Below are 18,289 nucleotides of genomic sequence, written 5' to 3' on the forward strand. Positions count from 1 at the left end.
TCCTGAGCTCCTGTCCTTCCTGCATCCTGAGCTCCTGTCCTTCCTGCATCCTGAACTCCTGTCCTTCCCTCATCCTGAGCTCCTGTCCCGCCTTCATCCTGAGCTCCTGTCCCGGCCCAGGTCGGTGCCGCCCGCCGAGCCCCTCGGGCAGGTCCTGGGGCCCGGGGTGGATCCACATCTCTCTGATACTTCTTTTGTCCTTGTTAGTTCCCAGCGAACATCCCGCTCCCAGGCACCGCGGGCCTGTTTCATCTAGAAAAGCACAAAGCTCAAACGTTGCCATTGAAAACAATGGGATGGAGAGGAAAAGCCCCACGGGAGCTGCGTTTGCTGTGGCCAAGGGAAGGGGCAGAGGGATTTAAAAAAAAACCTGCTGAGGAATGTCAGGGAAGCACAGTCAGTCCCGGGGACAGATCATCCTCTGCCTCCCAGCGCTGCCAAACCTTCTTACTCCTTACAACTGGTGACACACACACACGAGAACATCATCTAAGTGCAGATAATTGGTTTATTGAAGTCCAAATTTACAAGTGAAGTTTACAACTTCTTTTTTTTTTTTTTTTCCCCAAAACAAAAGCTTTGTTTGAATTTAGGAAAAATAAATGTTTTTTTTTTTTTTTTTTTTTTTTTTTTATAATGTACAGACTATATCTCTTAAATAAGTTAATATCTTTGAAAAAAGAGCAATATGTTCCTTTTTTTTTTTTTTAATGTTGCAGTGCAACTTACAACTTACACGTCTGTGCAATGTACCATGAGGTATATGCCCAGTGAGCAACACACAGTGAAGTTTTCCATTCATAAATTTTCATTGTAGACGCACAAAAAAGTTAACAAGTTAATCCGTGATAGAAAAAACGCAGCGGATCACAGTAAATTCACACTGAACTCATCTGGGAAGAGGGGAAAAAAGAAACCTAACCTTTGCTGCCTATAGAAACTATTGGTTCATCTCTCAACATAGACAAGTAGAAAATTAAAAATACTGTATTATCCAGGGGTTGAAACCTAGTTTTTCCTGGTCTAGAGCAGTTAGTTTTCTCTCTCTGTGGCATCCATGAGCCGAGGGACTTGACTAAGGGTACGAAAGTGCTTAATAAGCAAGATGGGGATTATAAAAAAGTTAGAGAATGCTGATAAACTGTGATACCACTCAGACACTTTCCCTGGCATAGGCAGGTTGACCATCACCCCTCCCATTTATCTCACAGCTGATGAGAAAACCAAGGTTGAAACATGGGACATTACCAATAGGTGAAGCTTTGACGCTTCAGACTTTTCAAGATGGCTCTAGAATAGTTATTTTTCATCATGACAGAAAACATGTATTTATTTTAGAAAGAACCAACCACAACATAAGTTTGTGATAAATAACAGTTCTGCCTCTAATACATATATACATACTGCTTGTAAACAAAAAAAATGCCCACAGGTCATGGAGTCTCCATGATTTTTATACAAGGCGCTATCGATTTATTTTTGTTATTGAAAACAGTCCTAGTGAAAGTTTGGTTTATAACCTCCTATTGCTACAGAAACAGTAAGAATGTCTATATTTACAAAGAAAACAAAGACCATGGAGACCCCATCGCTTTATTTGCTGAAGGTTTTCAGTGGGTGGGGTTTTGAAAACACACGTTGTCAGCATGTTCAGATTGGAGGAACAGTGCAGGTTGAACACCAGCAGTACGATACTCTAGTGCTTTGGTATTTCAACCCCTGAATATACAAAGACATTACTACAGCCTACTTCACAGTTTAATGCAAGTAAAGTGCAAGCCATAGTACAAGGGTGTCATACATTTTCATACATGTAAGCATTATCTAAAAAAGGCTCTCTATACAAGTTTTATTAGCTACTTTAGTAAACTAGACAGAAGTCACCTATGGCCCAGCAATTAATGGTCTTACAAGGATATTTTTCTTTGTAATACAGTATGTGTCAAATGTAAAAAGTTTATTAATACTAGTGCATTTCTCTTCTAACCTGTTTTCAGATTTTTAAGCTGAAATCCTTGTTTCTCAGTAAAACAGAAGTCTTAACTGGTAACAGGGTCTTACTGGTATTTTGGCCAGTGAACACGATTTTTTAAGACATATTTGTTTTGTGGTTGCTAGTGATAAAAATGCAATACAGTTAATATCTATAATGTGGTGTCCTTATTTAATCTGCAGCATTCAGACAGATGCATTTACAGTTAGTAAAAAGATCTGCATTGATACCCTCACCAAGGCCTGAGAATGAACAGTACTCTAGAAATGTGAGGACAGAAGCTAGAGGGTCTAGCTGGTCAAACAACAGTTGGTCAATGCATTTTTATAATTTATACAACACTGTTTTCTTTCAAACACTGCTCATACAGTGGCATTAATGCATTGTAATGCATTGTAATGTAATGCATTAATTTGCATACAGCAAAGTCTCTAATTGTCACTTTGAACACTTGTGTGCGCTCGATGAAAATAAAGATGTACCTGTCTGGCCTGCATTAAGAATGAATATGGTTTTTTTCCTGAAGATAATGACAGGCAATATCTGTCTGAATTTTTAAAATACTTTCATTAAGAATAAGTCCCAGCAGTAGATCAGCTATCTCAGAAACTGGTACAAACTTAATATTATTTTTAATCCTCCCTCTGAGTGTGGAAGTGTGGTATAAACTGTAAAGCATAGCAACTAAGCTTTAAAAAAAAGCTTCATCTATTATTATATCAAGAATATAAAGTCACCTGCCTACACATTAGTGAACTGATCAGAAGTACAACACTAGGCTTATATGGGATGGGAGTAAAAGAAATAATTTTAAAAATAAATGAAGAAAATATGACTTACAGGACTTTGAATAACGATGTACTTTCCATTCATCAACTCATAGGGCTCAGGTTTGATTTTCAGGTGCTGCCCAGTTAATGTCCATGGAGAGCCTCAGTCACACAGTGGGAATTCCTCTGGGATAAGAGGAGATGGGGAACCTACACCCGCATTAGCTTGCCTGGAAAAGCTACTCTGAACTTTCATGAGGGAGACATTCTAGAAGAAAAATAACTTTTTATTACTTAATACAAATTAACTAGCTAACATTGCTTCTTTAGTCTTTCCTGTTATTACCCATTTTTCATACTAGTAGCAAATAATCCACATTTGGCAATGGGGAAGTTGGCAAATTGTCTGGGATGAAATTTTAAGCTCAGTGGTCTAAGGCATGTGGCACGTGGAAAACCCACAGAGCTGCAGGCAGAAAGGCATGGCTACAGCCTGCACCTGGCTGTCTGCCTGGGAATGCACAGCTCCCCTACTGTGAAAAAGAGAAACTAAAAAACCTTTAGGAGACCCAAGTTCCCACTCATTTCTTTAACGTTAGGCCATGAGAGCCTGGCTGTGCTGACACAAACAGACCTGTGCTCTCTTCTTGAAGGAGTCTCTCCAGGTCTGGGTCCAGGTCCAGTAGTCAGGCTCTCTGTAGAGATACAAGACTTGCTAACTGAGCCTGTGTTTAAGCTGTAAATACAACCCTATGGGAGGCTCCTTTTACAGCACAGCTTTTGGGGGCAGCTGACAGGCTTTGCAAATGGGGCTGAAGTGTTGTTGATTATTTGTGCTGCATCTCACCTTAGCCAAGGATTGCTTTAAACAACCCATCTGTGAAGCACTTTGGCTCCCACTGCACGGGGAGTTGGTCCAAACCACGGGGGAAATCTCCAGAAATAACTCTGCCTGGCAGAGCTGTCCCACCCCAAGGGGCCAAGAGCCAAGGTTTACCAGGATGTAAGCAGCCCCCAGCTAGATCACCTTGGTCAGAAGTACCACCAGTTTTTTTGTGGAGAAGAATGCTTTTATTACTTTGGAAGTAAAATAAGATGATGTGATGAAAGAACATGGGGAATAAAGTATGGGCTAAGGACTGATTTATATTGAGATAAAAGAGATACAAGAATTTCCTTCATTCTCTTTAGATTTGTGTCAAGTTAAACTATTTCTACCAGAGTCTTAATTTTTCTTCCAGGAGTCCTGTTAACATTCAACGTGAAATCTTCTAAAGGTCCTTCACAAAACCCTGGGTCAGAGGGTAAGGATTTTGGCCTGGGAAGCTAGGACTGCTGAAGAGAGAGTAAAGTGACCATGTATATATAGAAATTCTCTGCAGCACTCATTTCTTTTTCCTTGGAAAAAGCAAGAGACAGACCACATTTCTAGCTTACAAAACAGTTCAGATCTGAGTATTAACAGACATATTCAGAATTCCTTGCTTGATGGAAAACCTCATATTCCAAAATCCCTTAGTAGCAATTGATCAGTCTTTCCTCATGATGCTGAAGCAGTTCAAAAAGTGCTCATGATGTGTTTGAGCAAGCAGAACTGTTTTTTGCCAATGAAATGAAGTAACCCCCCCTTACAGAGGGTAAAGATGCTCTGTAAAGATCCCCAAGCAGGCAGAGTCTAGGAGGGTAAATGAAGTCCTCCTTGTGCTGGCAAAGTGTGGGGCCAGTATTTCTGCAATACTTGTATTTTAGAATGTGGACATGCAGAACCTCCTCCTCCTCCTTGGATTCTTGTTCATGTTAATCAGAATAAGCACAGGAAAGTTTTCACTTATATCAATGAAACAAAGAAAAAGGTCTCAGCTTTCTCAGGAAGTGCTGCTGGGATGAGCTGCCAAGGTCCAAGATCTCAGTCACTACAGAATAGTATTAAAAAAGAAGGCAAACCAGTAGCTTAGGGGGAGCACTAAATCAGTGATCATAAAAAATAGCCAGTAACAAAAAGACTAAGCTTGTGAAGCCAGAGACTCTGGACTCTGCTGGCTGAGAGTTACTTTGCCTGCAGAAATAGTGAATGAAGACACTTGAATAAAAACCAGAGAAATAAACCACATCCAAACTATCTCTTCACATGGTTGTGTATGTTAAGAACCACGTTTTATCTAAACATCCAGGTGTGAAATCCAGAAAGCTAGAAAATGTGTTGTACTGGTGTTGTTTATTTCCCTTGGGGTGAAGTCAGCAGCAATGAAATTTTTTTCCCCATTTAACAGTGTCTGATCTTCCCAGTGGTGGGAAGAGAAGGGCTGTAGTGGGGAGCTGAGTACATGTGCAAGAAGCATGGCAAAATCCTTGCATAATGACTCAAATGCCAACTGATGGTTGTGAAAGAATAAAGTATTTTTATTGCTTAATTTCTTATTTAGATTTTGCTTGCTCAAAGGCATAAGCAATGTCAGAAAAATCTCTCAGATTTTTCTCCCACTTAATCTTAACCCCATTATAGGAAATTCTCCAGTGTATCTCAGTTCACTCAGTGAAGCTCTTGGATAAATTATCCTGACTATTCAGTGCAAATCATATTTGATGAGAACTGCTCCCCAAGAGCAGAGTACAGACTCATGGCTGAGGACTTCAGAAGAGATTAAAGACTTTAAAAATCAGCTTAGATCATAAGTGTGATCCCTCAACTTTTAATCTCACCTCGTATTTCAGATTTTTTTAACTTTCAGAAATGAAAATCAAGACTGTATCTTTTCCCTACTCCGTGTCATTTTTGAGAAATACATTTTCCTAGTAATGTTTGTCATTTTCAGCTGTATGCATAAGTAGCACTTTAGAAGAGAAACAGCTCTTTTATTGCTTACTATGGACTTCCGTGAAATGTGCTCAGTGGATAATTGTAATTTCTGTTTTGAGTTGCAACAGACATTTGAAATTTTTTTTGAAAGCTATTTTTAAATCACATAGATCTTTATATTATGAAAGCACAAACCATCTTTTGGGTTGGAAAGAAAAGTATTGTTTACATTTCTTTATGAATACAGAAAGCTCAACCCATGTCCCTAACTCTTTGGCCATCTATCACTGCTTGCACAGACAGTTATGAACTGGTTTCTAAAAGGCTTCTATAATTTACCCTGTTGCTTGCTTCACTGCATAATATTTCTCCCACATTATATGAGGGATAGGATTTAAAAACAGTGAAATCTATAACTTTCAGAGAACTATGAAAAGCTAGACAAATTTTCTCTATCCTTCTGCTATCCTGTTGTCTAGTAACTACAATGTTCACATAGTAAATACATTTCAGTTAAGTTCCATGTTTTGCATGAATACTGCAACCCCAAAATGCTGTTCTCTTATTTCCTCTATGTTTTTATTACCTCAGGTGCTTAGACAGGGGTTGAAGTTTTAACATTCAAGCAAAACCTACAGAATGTGATCTGCTCCTCTGATGTCACTGGAATTGGAAATAGGATTAAGCTCCAATGTGTGTATTTAAGGAGCTGTTTTCCTCAGTGATGAAGTACAGAGCTAATGACTTTGTTGAAGGAGGCAAATATGCCTTCATGTTCTATGTTCTACCCAAATGTTGTTCTGTATTTGTTGCACTGGTGCTGTGACTCAGCTGCTTGTGTGATGCAAAGGACTCAAAACAGCTGCCAGCAATAATTCCCTACTCATAACACCTGGGCATATTGTACACTATTATTTGTCTACTATTATTTTTAATGACTGCATCTACTGGGGTTCAAATAAGTGCCAGTGCAAAGGAGAATAAAAAGCAAATCTGAATTGTGTTTCTTCAGCTGCTGTATTGGGTTTACATGGCAAGGTTTTGGTAGCAGGGGGCTGCAGGGGTGGCCTCCCTGAGAGGCTGCTCCTGTGTTGGACACAGCCAGGTCCAGCTGGCTGCAAAAGAGACCTGCTGAGCCCATGGCAGAGAGGCTGGTGGTACCTCTGTGATCACTAACTTGAGGAAGGGTAAAACTGCTGCACAGCAGCTCTGAGAGAAAAGAGTGGGAAAAAATTAAGAGAAACAACTTAGTATGGATCAGTGTCAGCAAGGAGGAAAGGGGAGTAGGTACTCCAGGCAGTGCAGCAGATATTCCCCTGCAGCCTGTAGGGGAGACCATGGTGAAGGAGCTTACCCATGGAGGACAATGCCTGAGCAGGTGGTGATTCCTGATGGGAACTGCAGCCTGTGGAGAGAGGCCCACACAGGAGAAGGTTTTCTAGCAGAAACTGTGGCCCTTGGGGGGGGGACCCACACTGAAACAGTCTGTTCCTGAAGGATTGCAGCCCATGGAATGACCCATGCTGGAGCAGTTGCTGAAGAACTGCAACCCCTGGGAGGGACTCCATGCTGGAGCAGGAGCAGTGCTCCTCACAGTGCAGCATGAGGAAGGAGCAGGCAGAGACAACGTGTGAAGATCTGACTGCAACCCCCATTCCCCATCTCCCTGTGCCACTGAAGGGGGAAGGAAGGAATGAAATTGAGCCTGGGAAGAAGGGGGGGAAAGTGAGGGAAAGGTGTTTTTAGTTTAGTCTTTGTTTCCTACTATGCAACTGTATTTTTAATTGGCAATAAAATAAATGAGTTTACCCCAAGTCAAATATGTTTTACCTGTGGTAGTTACTGGTAGGTGATCTCCCTGTCTTTTTCTCAACCCACGAGCTTTTCCATCATGTTTTCTCCAGCTGTCCTGTTGAGGAGGGAGAGGGAGTGCATCTTGGTGGGCATCTGGTGGGCAGCCACCATCAGCCCACCACAGCTGCTTTGTGGAGATTGAGCTAAATAAACAGGTTACCTTCACCCACTTCTGGCTCTGAATAATTACCTATCTTCCTGGGTACTAGGACCTCATTGGGATAGCTTTTGTCCTCTATTATATTGAACTATATGAATTTTGCAGTTCATGGTGTATGACAGACAAAAAGGTTTATCTTGAGAAAAAAAGTATCAGTGAATATCCAAGTGAAATGATGTCAGCTGTATTCATATCCCCTTTGTTCTGCTTTCTAGAAATATTCTAGCAAGCATAATCAAAGAAAATTATGAATAGGTGCTTTAAATTTCTGCTTAGTACCATTCAGAGCAATCTTTTTTCTTTCCTCCAAGAATACAAGTGTTTTCTCCAAAATATGATTCTTAGAAGTGATTCCTATCCAGGCAAGGAAGTAAAACACACCCTGTGACTTGTGTGCCTTCCCAAACCAATCCATACAGATTGGTTTTCAAGTGATGTATTGAATAACCCACTTGCTAATGTACTACTGATGGTTAAAAATTATTGCCAGACAGTATGTAATTTGGAATAATTTACTCAGCTCTAGATGTCTGTCTACCAGAGAATTTAATTGATTAGTTCAGGAATTTTTTTCAACTTCATTTTCACTGGAGCATCAGAGCTTTTTTGAATCTTGTGACCCAGGCATGTGTCACTTCAATTCACAGTGAAGAAAGTATGAAAACCTGCAGAATGTACCATGTGCAGTGCAGATGTTTTTCTTTCACCATGAATACTTCAAATGGTATTAAAATCAGTTGAAGTTGCAGCATTAGTGAACAACCAACATTGTTCTACTCATATCTTAACCTCTGTGCCATACCTGCTTGCTTCTACTCATTCCTGTTGGAGGCAGGCACAGTTTGTTACAAACACAGTATCTAAATGGCATGTACAGTTTGCCCATAGGGCCAGGTTGGGATCTATTTGCTAGATGTACAGTGTACATTTTAAGGCACACTATAGGGATTGAGTTTACATTTTGATAACTCTGTCCTTTTATTTGCAAAGATGGTCACTACTTGGAAATGTTGCAAAAAATAAACGTTCATCTCTAAGAGTGGCCAATGCATTTCTGCTGTAATTTTTATCTTTTTTTTCTCAAGAACAAATGTGTGAAAATGTGAACTTTAGGGCATTTTAAAAGTAAATGTCAACTACCGTGTTCCATTTTATATACATAGATATGTCTCTCTCTATATCTAAATATATAAAATGATTGTAGGAGCTCATACTATAAGCTTAGTTTTAGTACAGTACTTTAAGTATACTGGTATTTATTTTCAGTTACACTTCTGCACTGCTTCTTTCTAATGCAGAGCTTGATACGGACATCAGTTGATAATAGCAAACCAAAAAAATTCATCAGGAACATTATTGTCTTATCATGCAATGTAGTAGGCATCCTGTGGCACTATTCTCTTACCCAACCTATTTACAGTACTGCTGAGTACACGCTCAATAAATATTACAGTGTTTGTCTGAGTTGATTTTTTCATGGCACCCAGCAATTATTCAGGCTGTGAGTCCTGTCACACGTGAGTTTCAATGAATGAGTGTGTGTGTGTCAGCATTGGTGCTGAGCTGGCCAGTTCAGAGGCTCCATTTTGTGATTTCACAGCAGCACTGTACTCACAAATGTCCAGGAAAAACTCATAGTTCTTTAGTTTCCAATCTTTAAACTTCTTTGATGTTAAGTTGGGATCATCCAGAAGGCTGTTGATAACTCTGAGGTCCCCTTCCTTTGCCTGTCAAATTCCAGAAAGATACAGTACATGTCAAAATGGAACTTAGGCCACATTTTGCATTTCTGCACTTGATTTCTTCTTTCACTTTAATGCACAGTGCCAAGGAAACTATTAAGGCCACTTAGAATCATAGAATGGTGAAGGTTGAAGGGATCTTAAAGACCATTAGGTTCCAACCTCCCTGCTATGAGCAAGGACACCTCCCACCACACCAGGCTGCACAAGCCTCATTCAACCTGGCCTGGAACACCTCCAGGGTAGGGGCATCAAAAGCCTTCCTGGGCAACCTGTTCCAGTGCCTTCCTACCCTCATGGGGAAGAAGCTCTTCCTGATGTCTAACCTAAATCTCCCCTCTTTCAGTTTAAACCCATCACCCCTTGTCCTATCACTGCAATCTCTGGTGAAAAGCCCCTCCCCAGCTTTCCTGGAGTCCCTTCAGGCTCTGGAAAGTGTTCTAAGGTCTCCCCAGATCCTTATCTTTTCCAGGCTGAACACTCCAGCACGCTCACCTGCCTTCATAGCAGAGCTGTTCCAGAACACTTGAATCTTTTCCCTATATTCAGGAACTATTACAGCTTAAACTGCTTGATAACTCAGTCTGTGGCACTTTATACAACACATCAATAAGAAGTGTCAAATAATGTGTCAAATAATGTGTTTTATTTTAAATTTTCCTTAAGCTGGAACATGTTTTGCTTTCAAGTATTTTTTGTTTCTTTGGAACTTAAAGCTACAAAGAAAACCTCATCCGTAGAAAAGATGAAGAGATTATACTTTCCCTAGTTTATATTGCTTATACACAAAATTAATGAAAAAGCCTTACTTTTAAAGTGCTCTTGAGGACTCTGATGTGGTGAAGCTTTTCATTGATCACTGGATCATTACACCTCTTCACAAAAGACCTACGGAACTCCTGCTTGGTGGAAGGTCGCTGCTCTCCAAAAGCTGACAAACTAGCTTCTTCCAGAGATTTGTACAGCTCTTGCAGACCATCTATGTTTTCTTCAATTTCTTTTATGTTTTCTGAAAGAAAAGGGACAAAAAGACCTAACCAAAACAATCTATAAAACTCACATGAAGTCTCTAAAACCAGCAGGCCATTCTGCAAATTCCTGTACGAAGGAACCCAGTAACACAGTCTTCCACTTTTTGTTTTGATAAAATAAGAACTTTTTCATCAGCCCTAAAGCTATGTTCCTAGCACCACATCCAAGCATTTCAAGTACAAACTGCTGTGCAGTGAGACTGATGAATTTGGCAACACAGAACAATTCAACCACTGCAACCTTGCTGAGAATAATGGCAATACTGCTTTGGCTTTCAGTAGCAGTAGAGAAGACCACAGAATCACAGAATGGTTCTGGTTGGAAAAGAGCTTGAAGATCAGCGAGTCCAACCATCAGCCCAGCTCCACCAACCATCAGCCCAGCTCCACCAAATCCAGGGCTTAAACCATCTTCCTAAAAGATCAGAACTCCAGAATCTCACCTTCTGCACAGAAACTATTATGCCTTCTAATAGGAACTGTCTCTTCTAGGCTGTCATCTGTTCCTTCCAGGGACTTGACATGTCCCTTACCCCTGACATCTCTGTTTCTGGGAAGGCTTTGGCTGCGCTGCTTCTGAGGCCTGCTGTGGGAGCTGTGTCCCCGTGGACATTCCACCAGAGGGAAAGGCCCATCCTGCTCATAATTATGGCGTCTTTGTACTGGGAGCGTCGCTTGTCTCCGTTTGTCCGGTGACATTCCAGGCCGGCCACTCATGTACTCAGCATCAGGAGGAACAGTCTGAAGAAAATGGAGCCCTGAACTGGTCAGTGGAGTCTCTATCAGATCCTGCCAGGAGCGCCTTTCTCGGTAGGGGGGCCTGCATCCTGAGGAGTGTGTGCTTCCTGCTGCTTCCTGGCGGGAATCCTCGGCAGAAGACTGAGAGTAGGTGGATTCACTTGAGAAGTGCCGACCGTGTTGGGCTTCAGGGAATGGACTTGAGGAATTCACCTGAGAAGATACAAAAGCACCTGACTATCAGAGGAGGTTGTGAACAGACCCGAGAAAGCGAGGGTAGTGTAGGACATTGTATGGTCTGCACTGACACGATGGGCTGATGTGTTTCGGTATGTCGCGACATGAACCTGCCAACAGAACAGATCTAGCAGTGAGTCCTTTTATGCAAGTGCTGTTTTAACCACTCCCTATTCTTGTTTTCCACATTCTCTGCCCATGGGCAGCTCCTGCTGGAAAGAGCAGTGTCACACTGGCACGGGTTTGCTGTCCAGCTCATACTCAGTCCAGCAGTGTGCTGTGAAGACATGGAAGTCCCCAAAAGAAACCACAAATGGATTTCCTTCCTTCCTTTTTGGTTATTTTTTAAGGGATAAGTATCCAGCCAAACAGAAATTAAAACCATCAGCACCCAGGAAGATTTTTTGAATTTGGGGGGACTGCTGAACTTCTCAAATTATTTAATTCTGCTGGGTCTGTGTATAGTTTTAATTCAAACACAAAAATAAAGGCAAAAAAAGTGAAAAGACAGAAAGGGAGAGGCTTAACCTGTATCCCAGTTGATAAAACAGCATCACATGGGTGAAAATCAGTCTGAACTTCACCCATGTGATGCTGTTGTTTCAGTCAGTCTTTGGTTCTGGCTGCGTGAGGATCATGTCAGTCACGCTGAAGAAAAATCTGAAAGAAAAATAGAAAACAGTCCTATCTGTGCCTAGAAACATAGAATAATTATCACAGCCTGTTCATGCTCCTTAGAGTAGAAATGTTCTTATTTGTTACTAAAGCCTCTTCCTCGACAAAATGTTGGGGTTTCTTTTCCCCTCAGTTATCAAAACCAGTCTGTACACAATGTGTTAGAAGTATTTTTATGACACTAACAGAAGATCCTGTCACTACTCTGGGATTGCACACAATGCTTCATATTGTAAAAAACAAAACAAACCCTTACCTCTAAAGATATGTTTTTAAAACAAAGTCTTGGTACTAAAACTTTATTACTGGTGTAAAGTCAACATTGGAATAATCTATTCACATTATTAGGTGTAGAATCCCAAATCCTACAAAAAACATCCTACCTGCAGTCTGGTGACATATCTGTGTAAGGAGACATTTCCCTCTCCTCCCTTTGTCATTCACCTGCTGCAGAAGGATTCAGGTCTCAGCTCATGAGGAACAGCAATAGTTCCATTCTTACATTGAGATCTGGCTTTGTTCTGCCTTTATGATAATTAAATATTCCAAAACAAAGGAAATGCAAATCCAGGCACAGATGTATTTCCTGGGGACCTAGTGTCAAATGCAGTACTCATAACTCACTGAGGGTGTTCGATGGTAGGTGTCACACAGTGCTGAAGAGCCTTCCTGCTTCAGGGTTAAGGAGCCATCCATGTCATCCTGGTCGCTCTCACTCCAGTAATCTGCTAACAAAGCATTCCAGGTTTCACTCGTGGGCTTTTCCACAGGAAAGCAGGTCCCACATTTTCAAAATACCAGGTAAACTTTTCAGTCACTAAGGAACAGACTTGTGACAATGTCTGGTTTCTAAGGGACACAGACGTGGAAGAACCTTCACGTATTTTCAGATAGCAGGTGAGAGACCTGGCTCCCACTGTACATCAAAACCAGGTTCTGGTCACAGACTTTCAAAGAGAAACTTAGTTCTACTTTGGCATGTAGAGTGAAGTCTCAACAACTAATTTAGTTACCTTAGTATAACTGGTTCCACCCATGAGAGATAGGGGACAAGGCAAGACTGGCACGGGAGCTCAGGAGATGCAAAAACAGTTCTAAAGCACAGATGGGCCTGAGTTTGTGATGTCCTCCCTTGCTCAAGGGTGATGGCCATACCCAATGGCTGCCATCTGGAGGATCATACCTCACCCTGAACTCTGCCTTCACTTTGTTGTTTGTTTTAAATGTTCCTTAAATTATTACTTCAGGATTATTATTGGCACCTGTATAGTTCTTCAAGGATATGGATACTGATAAAATTACTATTTGTGAAATATATGGCACATATGTTAACAAAGAAGTCAGTTATGACATCTCCAACTTTAAATAATAAGCAGTTATTTATTCTCTGCTCTCTTCTCTGAATTGCCATCTCTGAAGCATTACCTTCATCTGGGTGAATGTCCTTGTCATCAGGTGTGTAGCCAATCGCTGCGAGACCCAAACGATTCATCCATCTAAGGCAACAATAAAACATGAGGAAGAGAGACACTTAAAAAGACATCTAGGATCAGTGCGAGGGCATCCACATGCTAAACATTTGGAAAAGTCAGAGACAAGCTGAGTCCAAAAACTAAGCACTGCTCAGGCTGTTAAAATCAGGATCCAGATGCATGCAGTGGTTAACAAACTCAGGCGAAGGATGTTCCAGGTCATGTACAATGCATGTCTGGGCTGCTGTGCACATCTGCTGGAGGACGTTTGCTTTGTGGCATTGGATTCTGCTCTCTAGGAAACTGAGGAATCATCACATTGATCTTCCATATGTCATAAAAAGAACATGAAGCACACATATACTGAGCTTAGCAATGACTAAACAAAGATTTTAGGATGCCCTGGGTAGAACAGAAAGTGTCCATCTCTGTCTCCACTCAAAGCAGAATCAAATCCTCCCTAAGCTGCATCTGCAAACTGTATGAAATGGTTTCCAGAGACACAGCCTAAAGGAGCACGTTGCATTTATTCTGAGTGCTACTGTTATTAATTTCAAGGACCTGCCTGAATTTTCCAAATGCTATAAACCAAAAGAGCTTATAATAATTGTATGAAAATCTGTAGAAGAAATGTCCTACCAGTTGTATTAAATTTGTACACTCAGAAAGCTAAATCAGACTGTGAGAGTATTCCACTGGCTATTTCTAGTCTAGATTCATGATTCTGGTGGTATAAATGATTAGGTTTGTTGAGCTGTGATATTCACATTATTTCCCCTTCATTTATTTTTTTTTTTTTTCATAGAATCGCAGTTTACTAATATTTGTGTTTTATATTGGGTGTCCTGGTTTCTTTGTCCCAAAATAAATTAGTTTGGTCAAGAATAAGATTCTTTGCTTCAAAAAGAAAATACTAGAGCTTATATTGGGGAAAATACCTTTAGAGTTTTCTTTATATAAGATTACAGGAGGTTTATACAAAATAGAATCAAAAGATGGGGAAAAAAGGAAATTACACATAGAGAGGAAAGTCACTTCTGAATGTTCAGCAAACAAAACTCAGGAATCAGCTTATTTTCATCAACACAGAAACATAACCAAAAGAGAAAAGCCCTGTTAATAGACATCTGCAGTGACTGGGATGCATTCCTAAGCATTCTCTTGCTCAGTGACTGAATTATTTTCTATGTCATTAATTTCCTAGTGTATTGCATGTCAGTGTTTTCTAGAAGCAGCTCCTTTTCCTTTTTTAACATTGCAACATAAAGCTTAATAATTGTTCTTGGTTAATGAATCATATAATGAGAAAAGCATCTTTCAAAGACTTCAAGAAAGACGTAAGTAAACAATTTAGATACTATGTCAGAAGGACAAGGTTTTTTGCAGACTAATCCAAGAAAAAAACCTATTCCATGTACTTTTTACTCATACTAGAACAGAAAAAAGCTTCTGAGGACATCTGTGGATGTGTTACTGGTCAATAGCAGGGTGTTGGGAAGATGGCATGCAGAGCAAGGAGGCAGCAAGTGAAGAAGGAGAGAACTCTCCACTAAAAATAGCCCAGAGCTCAGTAGCTATTGATCCAGTGTAAGCATCGTGCTGTGGCTACACAGCAGTGACCTGAACCTGTGACACTGGATGTACCGCTGGCTCACTGGACAGGCTGCAGCAAACCCTTCTGCCTGTCTTAGGGCTTTCCTAAGTCTCCCAAGGGGACAACTACATTTACTTCTTACAGGTAATTATGACAGGGTTTAATTTACCTGCAAAGCTATGAAAATAGAACGAGTTGGATGGTAATATTGCTTTGCCTTTCAGTATTCAAAAAGAAGGAAATTGTAAATATAAATGAAGATTAGCTTTCACAAATGTCAGCTGCAGGGTTCAGAGACATTGTTTGCATCACTGTGTTGAGAACTCATCTTTATCATGAGGGAACTGAAATTCAGGTGGATTTACAGGCTTGCTGACAATTCAGTCAAGACCTGGCATGCTGATCACTTGACATTCACTTTTCTCAAAAGGTGTATTTGTTATTGCAGTTACTGAAATTACATCAAACCCTTGTTTGTATTCACTGTTGGCTTTTTTTCAGTAGTTCCTGAATTTCTAAACTCACTAGCACCAGAGTAAAATAGCTTTAGTCATTCTTTACCATAAGCCTTTGGCAATTAAGCAGAATGCCTCAACAGCTTCAACTCAGGTTCTGCTCAAGCACCAGTGAGAAATTAGGATTCATTACCATTTTCAAAGTTAAACCAGACTCAGCTGTTTTGTTGGTCAGTGCACAGAAATTTGTATTGGTTTAAGTGTCTTGCCAAATGTATCTTGTTGCTCCTTGTTAATTTCAGGGTTTCAAATCTTGGGAGCATATACAGATAACAGCAAAGTGTTAATATTACCTTTAAAGAGAACATGGATATTCTTAGTGTACACAGAGTATCAGTGTTACTCATATGGCCTCAACGTCCACACCTGGAATTAGCAGAAGGAAATGAATCTTCCTTCTCTAAGACTGCTCAGATTTTTTTCTCTTCAAAAGGGCAAGAATATCCCCAGCTATAGTTACACAAGTACTTTCTTACCTCATCTGCCACAATTTAGAGTCACCTCTTTGTCAAGACAACATGTGCTATCTGGTGACATTCAGAGGCTTATAATGATTAAAAGCCCTTCTGAGAAAAGAAAAATAATTTCAGTTGTAGGCTTTGCAATTTTTAAAAAGCATAAATTAATGTTTTTGAAATTATTCAGGAGTTACAGAAGTGCTGAGATTACAGATCCTTGTCTTACAGTTAACATTTTATTTTTTTCCCAAGGAAAATGTGAACTCGGTTCAAAAGGAACATTGTGTAAACTTGAGTAATTTACTTGATGAACACACCACTTTTGTCATTAAGAAACCAGGCAGTCAAGGTTATAAAAAGTGGAAAGCTTGGAAACTCAGCCATTTGTTTCTGATCCTTGCAGTGACTGCCTGGTGGGCACATGTCAGGTTGCAGGAAGGCAACGAGAGCGTGTGTCAGGATCAGACTCTCCAAGGGATGATGGTCTGGCTACTGAAGGTCAGGCAGTGCAACATGACATGCTACACCTTACCAGCAGCCAGAGGGACAAAACCCCAGGAGGTCATTTGTCTAATTTGGTTTTTATAGCTGTTCCCATAATAGCAATTTGAGTCTCATGTGATTCACAAAAAGACAGGAGATATCCTGGCAGGTACATGGGTGGCAATCTTAGACATCTCCATATACCTCGGCCCCCTGAGGCAGAAAGTTGGGCTCCTTTTCCTCCCCCAAGCCCTACCTTTTTTCTTTAATAATTTCAACAGCTCTTTTCTTTTGAGAATTAAACAACATTTCACAAAGTTTGAGTCTAGGCCACTCAACAAACCACAGGGTTTGCAGTCTAGATAGAAATCAGCTGTGAGGCACATGGAGCAGCACTAAATGTCCTGAGGATACTTGGCTGCAACATTTTACCTTCAATATTGTACAGCATCTCCATGAAATACAATATCCATCTCACTGAGGGGCACTGTAACAGGTTACAAGGAACCAAGAAGTGTATTAATTATTTTTTATTGCCTGTCCCTCAAGTCAAGACATCTAAACACATAAGTAAGTTTGGCACTTTGTCTCAATGGTTTAAATTCTAAATAAATCAGACTTGACTTTAATTAATTCTGTTGATCACAAACAGGCACTGTTGTCATTGCTTCAGGATAAAATAGAGCTGCATAGAAGGAAGTTCAGTTAAATTTACTGAGATAATTCTGGCTAGTAGCAGGGGATTACAGCCCAGGACCTCTCCTGAGAGCCTGATTCTACCCCCAGGCCTGGAAAGTGATGATTGCAAAGGTACTGAGGGCAGTGATGAACTCAGCAGTTGTGACAATAATTAACATGTGATCCTGAAGAGCGAGTCATGCTGGAAATGCCCTGAACTCTCAGGATTTGGGGGCACATTCTCTTACTGATCGTTCAACAAAAACATGGGAGAAATGTTACAGGGGACCAAACAACAGGGGAAACTGTTTCATCTAACCTAACCCACTATATTAAAAACAAGAACGTGCCATTAGTGACTAAGTTCCTGTTTGCTGACTGTCAGAGTTGACTCCTGCCAAGCGTGGTGATGAGCCAGCCCAAGGTCAGGGTGAGGTTCTGGAGTCGAAGGTGACAATAGCTCTCGTGGTAGCACCACACTTCACCCACTTGGCTGGTCCTTTCTGCAGCCCAGAGTATAATAGGAAGAGAGAATAAAACCAAAACAACCTGGAAAATCTCAGTTGTAACATTTGAGAGAACTATAACCTTTAGTGTAGGAAAATAAAAGCCAAAAGCAGGATGGTAACCATTTAAAAATAATAATAAAAAATGTGCAAGGCTGTTATTGTTAGGGTTACAGATCAAATAATTCCATAAATCCACTGAGAACAGATCAGGGAGTAGGGAGTTTCTGTGACTCAAGTAAGATTTATTTGCTAATATCCTAAAAGCTGGATTCACTTTTTGCATATACAAGTTGGCTGGTATGTAGAAGAAACTCTCTAATTCAACCTGGCATTCAAACCAGGACAAGGTGAAAAAGTAAATAATGGATATAGCCTGAAAAGGTCTAAATTCAAGAGTCTATCCACTTCCACTAGTTCTTTATTTTGAATATTCCCTTAAAAAATTAAACCAATAGAACAACAAGGCATTAAAGGGTGGAATAAATAAATAGGTTTATATTTCTGATCTTCATTGCATCTATTCATCAATTAATAACTGAACTTGTATGTCTTCTCAGGTTTGTATTATAAATGTTTCACAGCA

At 40.4% G+C, this 18,289-nt stretch overlaps 2 protein-coding genes across 2 annotated transcripts in view; both read right to left on the minus strand.

Annotated features, from left to right (window-relative positions):
* APOOL (apolipoprotein O-like) overlaps positions 1-9,052 on the minus strand; it is a 25,245-nt gene extending 16,193 nt beyond the window's left edge. The window contains exon 1 of the mRNA XM_009996605.1: positions 8,980-9,052. Within this exon, the coding sequence (XP_009994907.1) occupies positions 8,980-9,052 (73 nt within the window). The remainder of the gene's footprint in view (positions 1-8,979) is intronic.
* LOC104387815 (connector enhancer of kinase suppressor of ras 2-like) overlaps positions 8,470-18,289 on the minus strand; it is a 192,501-nt gene continuing 182,681 nt past the window's right edge. The window contains 6 exon segments of the mRNA XM_009996606.1: positions 8,470-9,301; positions 10,126-10,325; positions 10,791-11,298; positions 12,622-12,722; positions 12,999-13,010; positions 13,423-13,493. Of these exon segments, the coding sequence (XP_009994908.1) occupies positions 9,086-9,301; positions 10,126-10,325; positions 10,791-11,298; positions 12,622-12,722; positions 12,999-13,010; positions 13,423-13,493 (1,108 nt within the window). The 3' untranslated portion in view covers positions 8,470-9,085.

The sequence above is a fragment of the Chaetura pelagica genome, unplaced genomic scaffold, assembly GCF_000747805.2.
Source record: "Chaetura pelagica isolate M959 unplaced genomic scaffold, ChaPel_1.0 scaffold103, whole genome shotgun sequence".
In the NCBI taxonomy this organism is placed as follows: domain Eukaryota; kingdom Metazoa; phylum Chordata; class Aves; order Apodiformes; family Apodidae; genus Chaetura; species Chaetura pelagica.